This window comes from Limulus polyphemus, unplaced genomic scaffold, assembly GCF_000517525.1.
Source record: "Limulus polyphemus unplaced genomic scaffold, Limulus_polyphemus-2.1.2 Scaffold204, whole genome shotgun sequence".
NCBI lineage: Eukaryota > Metazoa > Arthropoda > Merostomata > Xiphosura > Limulidae > Limulus > Limulus polyphemus.
This window is the reverse complement of record NW_013665814.1, coordinates 779,069-790,647: the sequence shown is the minus strand read 5'-3', so window position 1 is coordinate 790,647 and position 11,579 is coordinate 779,069. Positions and strand designations below refer to the sequence as shown.

General features: G+C 32.4%; 1 protein-coding gene across 1 annotated transcript in view; it reads right to left on the bottom strand.

The window, feature by feature from the left end:
• LOC106478366 (xaa-Pro aminopeptidase 1-like) overlaps positions 1-11,579 on the bottom strand; it is a 56,923-nt gene that overhangs the window by 30,011 nt on the left and 15,333 nt on the right. Inside the window, 7 exon segments of the mRNA XM_022381961.1 lie at positions 238-324; positions 2,884-2,994; positions 7,235-7,319; positions 8,111-8,192; positions 9,111-9,206; positions 11,178-11,296; positions 11,299-11,327. Coding sequence (XP_022237669.1) covers positions 238-324; positions 2,884-2,994; positions 7,235-7,319; positions 8,111-8,192; positions 9,111-9,206; positions 11,178-11,296; positions 11,299-11,327 — 609 coding nt within the window.

Here is an 11,579-nt window from a genome sequence, read left to right as displayed (position 1 = left end):
CCAGTTTTCCCCTGAAAAAGAAATGTCCACTTTTCGAAAGGAGCTCGGGTTATAGGGTTTTTATTCATTTCTATCAAGACTTCTTGAACCTACGTGTTTTTCTAGCATCATGAATATCAGTTAATATATTACTTACTTACAGCATATGTAAATTTTATGTGATCCTATTAATTATGAAGGATTTTTTACACACTGTGTTATACATATTTAATAATTACATATGAAATTGTTTCTTACATGTGCATTTTTCATCCCTTCAATTTCAACCTCGTTCTTGATGACCTTCATCATCACTATAGGTGACTCGTCGACAACCTTTTTATCCTGAAAAGCAGTTACTATATGAAACATGCGGAATTTTATATCCTTATAACATATGCTTATCTAAACAAAATTAATTCTATGATCAAAAGCAAAAACGACGCGTATCTCGTTATATTTTAAAGTGAAATTGATTATTTTTGGTGAACTAATATTAAAGCATGATGTTTACCACAGAGCTTACTTGGACAGCCAGGAGTAAATTCCGAACTGAATCAAAAACTACTTTCTTAACCAAATTATGCCAAACTGAAACTAAGGAAAAACACTATATAGCAGTCACTATGTTGTATCTAAAAGAATAAACGGTTACAATAACAATACCAAAGTTATTCAATGCCATTCAGTGATATGTTTAATAGAATGTTTTACAATGCAAAATAGGTATTTGTGCAATATGGTGATAATGGAGAGACAGAGCAAATGTACGTATCTTTCACTATAGAGGTGATTAATATTGACATATTTATATTTTCAAGTCATTGGTGAGCAACACAAAAGTAAAGGATTTGGCATTCGTTTAGATTTTTTTTTCTAAATAATTAAAAGTATTAACTTCAAAGGCCTAATAATATATATAATTCAATACGTGCGGTGGTTTAAGCATCTTACTTTTTGTGTTAGATAACGAATGAGCATCTTTGAAAACTGTATTATGAGAGGCGACTGTAAATGAATAAAAACAATGTATCAGTCCTGGGTTTGTCGCACGAAAACTAGTGGCTTAAATGGTAGTTTGAATTAGTGGATACTGCATTCAGTAGTAAAATACGCAAATAAAAAAAATTAATCAAGATTCATTAGTGTTGCCTGCCAGAAAGGATATTGTGTGACCATACATCACTGATTTATTCTCCCAACTTATTCTGTGATCAAATTATACCTAGACTCCCCTATTCTCCCCCAAACGTACTCAAACAGATGTGAAATATAACATAAAAAATACTGTTGAGCTAACATAAACACCATGAAAGAATTCGTAAAAAAACTGATGGCGTTGAAATAACAACTGTGCAAGAATTAGTTTGTTTTGTTTTTTAAATAGAACTACGAAGTCTGTAGATATAATTGAAATGCCATTGTTAATGGGAATAATTAAGTTCCAGTTAATAAATAAGCACGAACAAAAGCAGCAGTGGTTTGTTTATTGTAAAGCACAAAGCTATACAATGGGTTATCTGTGCCCTGTCTACTGCTAGTACACAAAACCGATCGTTAATGTTATAAGCCCTCATACCTACCATTGAGCCACAGGGGACTTTGTTATAAGCCCTCATACCTACCATTGAGCCACAGGGGACTTTGTTACAAGCCCTCATATCTACCATTGAGCCACAGGGGACTTCTTTTCTGGACTTGTGAAAGCAGCCAAAATAGATTGTTATACGGGTCTCTGTTTATTTGGTAGAATTACTTAGGACTAAATTATTCAATTATATAAAGAACATTACGAGATAATCTTCAAATACATTAAGGTTAAGGTAAAAAGTTATTACATGTGCATAACCTATTTTTGATGTAAAACTTCAGTTTTATACAATTTAATTTTTTATATTATTTATTTAGACCTATAAATATTTTTATTTGTCGCTACGATTCTATGTTTTGTCATTTTAAATCTTGTATTGTTACAGAAAAGAAAATGTCTCTTATTTATAAAGTTTTAAGGATTAAATTGATTGGAGATATTTGGTCTTCTTTTATATAATAATGGTAATTTTGAGGTTGATTTTAATATAATTTCTTGCTATATTTACTTTTACGCGCCCCAAATGGCACAGCGTTATATCTGCTGACTTACATCGCTAGAAACCGGGTTTCGATACCCATAGTGGGCAGAGCACAGACAGCCCATTGTGTTGCTTTGTGCTTAATTTCAAACAAATAAAAATACTTTTATGCTTCGTTTAAATATTAACATTATTTTACATTTTTGAGAGAAAGTGTAGCTGTTATTTTCTAGTCAAGTAATTTCTTTACTTTTCACTTTTGAAAGTGTACTTTAACTGAGATCTTTGAAAGTGTATTTTAACTGAGATCTTTGAAAGTGTACTTTAACTGAGATCTTTGAAAGTGTACTATTTACATACATATGTACATTTTATTTCACACCCAAATTTGCTAAACTGTCTATGATATAGGTTAGAGAATTCACCCAAAATATGTTTAAGAGCAAAACGGCGATTTAAGAACTAATGGTATGAACTTTATTTAATTTTATATGCTCCATAGGCGCTCATCCAGCGCTCAACAGCAATTCCGATGCAAATTTTAATATTTTTTAGTGTATGTATATATATATATATATATTGTTTCTAGCGTTGTAAGTCAGCAGATATACCGCTGTGCCACTGGGGAGCAATGCACACATATATATATATTGTTAGTTTCATATATATCTGAATAACATAAACAATGACTTAACATGAACAATAAAAATATAGCGAAAACAATAAGCTTGCGTACATAGTAATCGAAATGTTTCTATATTTTCTATATTGTTAAGTCACATCCATTTAAAACAAAACCAAAGTAGCTTTTGCGTAGCATTATCTTACTTACCTGAGGTACGATACTGTGAACATAGTAACTGGATTTTGGAGAAATTAGAATCTTATCGCATTTTTCTAAAACGTTAGGAATGTCACTGACCAGACGGTCGTACTCTTCGATCTAAACGGGAAACCAAATCAGTAACATGACTGTATTCTGGAATATGTACATGAATTACAACTTCTGATTTTTAAGATATCTTTAAACGGTTGTACGCTCATAAAAAGGATTTATAAGTGGATATAAAATGTAAATTTTAAAGTGATACTAACAGAGGTTCGCAAAACATTTACGGCCGAATTAGTATCTGTATTGCAACAGTACCTTTTTAAATGCAGGATTCCTAGAATAATACAAAATAATTCTAATCGCAGACACAGAAAATCTATAAGTCAATTTGTCTTAGGCCTAACGTTAGTTAAGTCTCTTATTAAGTACCTAATGCCTATATTCGGTAAAGAGATAACACTGTAACTTGTATACGTTTTTTTGCTTGAGTTTAGTTAGGGCTAAACTTTACCATACTTAATACTATCAATAAATACACTTATAATGTTATTTTACGACCTAACGTTTGATTTTGTTTTTAATTTGAAAAGCTTTTAATAGTTTGTTGTACCAAACGTATACTAAATATTCGTTAAAATATAGTTTGAGCGCATGCGCATTTAGATAGTAAGGTGCGCGCGCATTTTCATGACAGACACAACATGAATATTATCATAATAGAAGATATTACTGCATCAGTTATAGAAATATATAATTTAAAAACACACAACTATTACGTTAATATGTCAAAACACTTTAGATGTTTAGTGTAATGGTTAAAAGAATGTCAAATTCAAATGCTAAGTAGAAATTTACCAACATCCTAAACACTGGAGATGTTTTATATGATCATTCTGGTATCCGTACATTCAAACTGAGAGGCACCTTATTGAGCGCATAGGCTAACCGGGCCGGTTGGGATTCCATAAGGTTCAGAAACAGCTAGTTATGATTTTGAACTTTTGACAAGAAGGAAGACAGCCACCCAGCAGCCACCCTTCCGTCACAAAAGATTTATCGGTTTTTGAGTCGAATAACGTCACATTTATCACGCACCCTCAGCTAAAAGTGCAGAGCCTATAAAGCAAAATCGCGACACGAATCTTGGACTTTCTGTAACGCTAATTATGAGGCCACATAATAATAATAATAATTATTATTACCGCAATAATTCTGCCTAAAATATATAGGGATACACGTTTAGTAATGGTGATATTGTGTGTATAAAACTTTATTGTGATAAATGAAGAAATAATATTCATTGTACTGTGCATTCATATTTTAAATATCTGCATATATTTTATACTGTTTCTTTTTCGTTCATCAAGTATGTATATTATTTATTTATGAGGATTACTTTACATTGCTATCTTGACTTATGAACTAATCTAAATCTCTTAAGTTGGCCTAGCCATATGAGATATCATTGAGACTAGTGCATTCTAATAATTATGATTTTTTTATGACACTATATAATACTAGTATATCAAACTAGCTGTATTTACTAGATTAAAGTTTAGTTCTGATCTATGAAGGTTATTAATAGTTTTCAGATGAAACACAAGGCTGTGGGAAAAAAAACAGCAAAACATATATTTAGTGTCGTGTGTCGTGGAACAACAAATATTACATTGTGTTCAAGTGTTAGTAAGAGTTATTTATAATAATCATGATAGTTGGTGAGCAAATGAATAAGTTCTGACGTCATACTCATACTATTAGCTGCAATATGCTAATGACGTGACGTGATAAGCAAATATGGTTCCATGTCAACTTGCAGCTCCATCTACGGTTGTTTTTTTCTGTTGTTGTTTTTTTCATAATTATGTTCCACCTATGTTTTTATATACCGTTGTTTACAAACTGCCAAAGATGTAGGTTGTATGGCTCGCCTACCTCCTACACGTTTATCTAAGAACTTATCTCGTACTAGCCCTGTATTTTGTTTGGCAGACTTCACAGTATCTGAAATTGATACTGTCCCAAATGTTTCAGCTCACATGAAAAACAGTGATTATATAAAGTGCGTGATAATGTTATTCTTGCTCAACGCTGTGGATCAACAAGAAGGACATTAATAATAACCTAATAGGTATAAAGGCGTGACTTGCATATCATTACATGAACTGGGCGTCCTAATGGTTAAGATGCTGAACTACGATCAGAAGGTCCAGCGTCTGAGTCGCGACATACCGATGAACACGTCAGACATTTTCAGTAGTGGGAGCGGCGGGTGTTACTGACTAGTTCCCCTTCTTCTGGTCTATGAATCAGTAATGACTATGCCTGTTCTTAAGGTCTCTAATCTGGCCATTTAGCCTATGTTTCGCATAAAGTGCCGTTGAAAACACCAAAAAGTCAAAACCTGTCTTATATTTATAAATATTATGTAATATAATATTTATTACGTCTTGTATAATCCAAAAATCAAAATTTAATCAAACTATTTACTAAAACCTTTTATTTAAACTAAAACTCCAAAGGAAAGTCAATGCTGTTATATATTACGGTTTAAACGCCAAAAGCCATGAAATACTAGAAAACCAATAGGTCTCAAAATTGTTATAAAAACACAAATTATCTGCATATGTTTTTTTTTCGACAGTTCTATTTCGTTATCCATTTTTGCTGAAAATTAGAGGTGTGTAAAAATTAGCATTTCAGACATATTTGGAGCCACAATGAACAAATTAAAATTTGGGATTATGAAGCATTATGATCTAAACGCAATAAAAATATTATGATATCTTGAGCAATTTTTGAAAAAATTAATAAAACAGATGAACGATATAAAGTTATTAAACCAAATTAAATAAGGGGGATTTAGCAATTTTATTAGTTTCTAGCTGTGTGTTAGGAATACACGAAACAAGATTGAATCCTTAATAGCTGAGGTAATTTCAATTATTTTAGGCAAGATTAGAGTAAGTTAACTTATGAGACCTTGGGCATAGTTAATACATCAGTCGAAAGGGTTTAACCTTCTGAGTCCAAAACTGTAATTAGATCTCAAATCGGTCAAGAGATGACGGAACTATGAGCTAAAAGTTTGTACTTGAAAAACTCAGAGCCACTCTATGAGCCACTATGCCGAGGCTAAAAATGTAGAAACACCAAGTACAAAGAAATACATGAATAGTAACCACAAACATGCTATCATGTAAGTACAATAAATCTCTGAACGCAGTGTATTGACTCAAGCTCTTCTTTCTTGTGAGCTAACACAATTTAGGATGATAACAGAATGTTTCAGTGCATTGTAATATAGTTTGTTTTTGTTTGTTGAATCTCGAGAGTTATCCACGCTAGCCGTCCCTAATTTAGAAGTGATAGACTAGAGTGAAAGCAGCTATTCAACACTACCCACCGCCTACTATTGGGCTATTTTAATCAAAGAATGGGATTGACTGTCACATTATAACGCCTCCACAGCTGAAAGGGCAGGCATGTTTGATAATGAGATTCAAACACATGACCCATAATTGCAAATCAAACGCCTTAACCATTAAGCCATGCCAGGCATTGTAATAAAGAACAAGTATTTTGTATTTCTCAATCTTGAATATTTTCGGAACATTTGTTGCATGTATGACCTTATAGTATGAAATTTCTCAGCAGTGAAAACTGCGATTTGGTTTAGTCATAAGAAAAGGATATAATTCTTATGAAATATTTATAACTTAATTAAGATTAACACTATAAAGCATTATTTTATTCTTCATGATTAACATTTTAAAACGAAATGTGTGGAAATGAGAGAAATGTTTAATAAAAAAGGAATTAAATGGATAAAAAATGGAAAACCGAAATCGCACAACTGTAGTTCTTGCTGTACTTGTTAAAGTGACACTATTTACTTAGTGACCAGTTACAGCTCTCCAAACATACAACTGCTTTGTTGTAAAAAAACTTTTGCTTGTTTTCAGTTAAAATACGTTATGTTAATTAATTTGTTATCGAAGGGTTAACCGTACACATTGGATGCAATCTAATCTTCTGACATTAACACATTATCGTTATTTGAAAAACAAAGTGAACCTTATATGACTTTATGTACTAATGGCAAGACAATTTTACTTGGCTGCAGAAATTCTTTGGCAGAGAGTAAAAGACAGGTAGACTATCATAGTATAGTAAACTGCTACAAATGAAAGGCATCATTATATGCAAAATTCACAAAATGAAATTAAACACCCAAGGTATATATTATTGACAAAATATGCATATATCTTTTTATGATAAAATAAACAACTTAAGTGTATTATGTAAATTTAATGTATGATAAATGTTAAAACGTTAATTTCATACTTACATATACGTGGTTTTTCTCGTCGAAGTCTTGAAGTTTGAGGTGTTTTCTTACTTCTGGTGTTATTATATCTTTTCTAACATACAACCTGACATAAAAAACATACGACTGAATTTCTTCCAAATTGTAAATGACTGTTAGAAATCTTTGCAAAAATATAAGAGCCAAACAGATTTTTTACTAAAATATAAACAATTGTTTGTTTGTAGTTATGCGCAATGCTACACAATGAGCTATCTGTGCTCTGCCCACCACGGGTATCGAAACCCGGATTCTAGCGTTGTAAGTCCGCAGACATACCGCTATGCCCTGGGAGGCAAAATGTAAACAAATAAAAGCGATTGACCTTTTAAAATTAATTTTCATATTATGAGAATTAAATTAAAATGTGTCATTTTGTTTTTTTTTTCATTGCGGTAGAGGTTAATTTTAAAATTATGCAAAAATACAAACAAGATAGTACATTGAACCAACGTACAGGGTGTCCCATAATTCGTTTATCATGGTAACATTGAGGAAATTACCATTTTCTTTCTTTGCAGATGTAGATAATGGCACTGAGTATTGATGAACATGTGAAGATGCTCTAGACAGAACGTCTTCAGTAATGTTTCCATTTAGAAGGCAGATATTTTTAGCATATTCTGTAAAAGTGTATATTTAGCCTATGGCAACGGTCTTTTGGGTCACTCTGTACATGGATAGGATGGTGGAAAATTATGCATCTTTTCAGACTTGATACACATACAAGTTACAAAAACCATTTCTGAACACAGTTTCTTCTGAATTCCGGGGAAATACACACACACACACATATATATATGTATATCTTATATACATTACCGCTAAAAAAAATGTAGGTAAGTTAGCCCCACTCACCGGCTTTGTTCTGGTGAAATAAACGCATAGGCTTTGAAGAATGGGTTGTGAGGAATGTCACTACCTCGAAGGTTGAACAGCCCTAAAAGTGTAGAAAGTGCTTGTAACATCAGTATGATTGCGTATAAGCAGAACTTTTAATACCCCCCTCAAAATGTCTTATTACTGCTGATAGATACCTATTAAACGGCTCCGAGAGCTTAACAGCTGAGATAAATTGCTACAGAATATGCTATCGTGTAAATGTAGAGTCAAGTAGCAGGACAGTGCCAATAGTAGAGTCCAAAACTGACGTTTATGAAAATACAAAATAATAAATATGAGATTCAATGAATATCTGAATTGGTACAATAAAGAGCTAAAGTATTGGTACTGTAATAAACCATGTTAAACGTAATTAAAAAACAGGATACTAAACATACTATAAAAAGTATCTGACATAACTAGTTTGACTTTAACTAATCTCTATCACGTAACAAAATACATGGAGCGGGTAACAGGAAGATAATAAGTAAATTTAAATCTATAACAGCCGAAAAGTAAACGTAATAAGATTAGAAAAAGTTTCGTAATAATAAAATTTAAAATTTAAAAAGGAAATTACAATAATGATAAATAAGACAATTAAAGTAATTAAATAATAATAATAATGTAACATAACTGTTGGTTTAATATTATACAGTATATGCGAAAACAATATTAACAATACTTTTCATTATTACAAAAGCAAATTCATGATTTTGCTATTCTAATCAAATAGTTGGATTTGTCAGTCACTCTTATAACGTGCCTATAACCCTAAAGTTCTGAGCGAGATTTTTTGGCAACTAGATTGTAGTTTGCCAGAATTAACATAAATAACATGATTAAAGAACTATATTGAACTGTGCATAATTTACTGTTCTGACAGTAAACTCATATACGAAATGCGGATTAATATGTTGGTTTCCTTTTCAGAACTTAGATAAATTATATTACGACAACATTACATTATACATACATGCTATATCATCTAAAGCTGTTACAATTGTTCCATTGGCACCTTTAACCTTTAGTGCCTCTTGGAGATCCGCCATCTTGGTCTCCCAGCTTTTCCCTGTAATTCATTAAATTGTTAATGATCCACTATTGGACGATAAGATTTGTTTTTACAGAAAACAAAAAGAATGAAGTATACGTTTGACCTATGTATGAATATAATCTTATAAGATCACATGAGGTAGATACTGCAGTATTAGTAATGTAACAATGTATAGCAGTACTGTGACATACTAGGTAACCTAATTTACGTTGTATTTCCAAGAAGCATATATCTTATAGCCCAATAACACACTGTCTGTAAAATTATAATTTGATAATTATTATTTCGGTATTGGGTCATACCTATGCAGATTTAGACTTATTCAAATTACATTACACGATTCTTATCATTTTGTTACAAGAAACAATGTCTCACTTCTGTAACATGAGCTAGTGTATTACAGAATATGTTACATATAGGGGTATAAGCACACTCGAAATAGTTATTAGAAAACATTTAATCAAAAATTATATTTTATTATTAATCATCAGTGAAAAACGACGTAAGATACTATAAAATAATCATCTACGTCAGGAATAATTTATAGTAAGTACAGAGGGCTGAATACGTCATATTAAAACGATTTTAAATATGTAAATTAGCAAATCACTTGACAATCACGGCAGCTTTAAAGTCGCAGTTGAACGGCATGTATCAGAACTACACTTTGATATCCTTTAGCTTTTATAGGTAGTTTTATGGTACCAAATATTCCACTTGTGAGAAGGACATATAACAGTCCATTCCGACACAACGTATTCATACATTCAGATCATAAAGATGCGTTCACATCGGTGATTTAAAATTTCCAAGATGGGAATATCCTCTCTACTTTGTGGCATTGAAAAACAAAGGAATATGGGTCAAGTTGGGAATCCAGAACCATTCCAGAAAAAGGCCCACAATAGGTAGTACCTCAGACGTGTAAGAAAAATGTACGTTATTATACTATAACATCTAGATGAAAACATAAAGATCAGTGGCAAAAGCGTCCACGTATCCTAGGTAAATGTACGTTCCCTTATCAAGAATAATCACCTTCTGAAAAAGCGACACAAGTCACAAGTGCACAAGCTGCTTCCATGATATATCCAGGAAAGGAAAACCAATTGTAGAATTATTTACGAATGATATCTAGCCAGGGAGAAAATGGCAGTATGTGATAACGCTCGACGAATCGTGTATGTACTTTGATAACTGTAACAAGTCTCACGACATTTTCGATTGGTCAATGTGTGGAAAATAAATTCCAAAAACGGTACTTGACATGTTCCAAAACTTTTTTAGAAGGAATTCAGGATTATCGTTGTACCAGGGGCAAGATTTGGATTAGGACAGTGGATACAATGATCAAGGTGATCTCTGCCTACTATGATATCAATGTTCTGGAAATACCGATTTTGTGGGGAAACAGGCCCAACAAGATATTATGACTTTCCTAAGGTAAGGCTTCCAGTAATAACTCTTATTCAACCATTTCATAATGCAAGCAGCTGGAGAATGAAACAAGTATTCATGTTATTCCATATGACGACATACTGGTCAAATCGCCTGTAGATATTTCTGCGATCGAATTGGTGAAACGGACGCTGTGTGACCGTCGTCCTCGTACATTAGGTGGATTATAGGAAGCCCATCGAAAGGAGCGGTGTGCTTTAGACATGACAATTTTACAATGTGTCCTTTTTTTATGGCAAAACTACATGGCTGTAGTCAAGATTCAAGAATGTCATGGTCGTCAGATAGAGCATCACTGGTCATTGACGACATGGAATGGTCAAGCTCCAAAACCGTTTTAATACAATGTACTCAACCGTATACATATCAATTTGATTATTTATATTTTCCTTTTTTTACGCCGTATTTGGCTTCACAGTGATACGGAAAGCACTGTAAAAAGTCTAAACAAAATACGATTTTTTCAACGTATAATAGAGTAGATATGATACATGTCAGTATTAAAAAGACACCAAACTTCAAACCTACCAGCATATTTTAATTCTTGAATAAATATGGGATTTCTGGACTCTTGAGGTCGCCCTTGAGCAACTGTCCAAATATTATCGACAAGGTTTTTTGGCTCTCCTATCAGACTGTAATATTATATTTTTTGAGTTCTTTTTGCCACCTTTGCCACTATGTGAAAAAACCATAAATGATCAAAATTAAATACATTAGTAACAAAACAAAATAATGAATAAGCATAATCTCGGTTTTTCGTTTATTGTTTTTCAATTTCATTATAAACAACGTTTTTGAAGTATTAGGAACTGCTTTTTTAGTCCAATTGCTGAAAGAGCAGTATGAAAGTAAATTCGATGATGAGGAACCCACTTTGAGACTAATAATGGTTGGAGACGGCTTGAATGGGTAATGAAGAAAAACTTT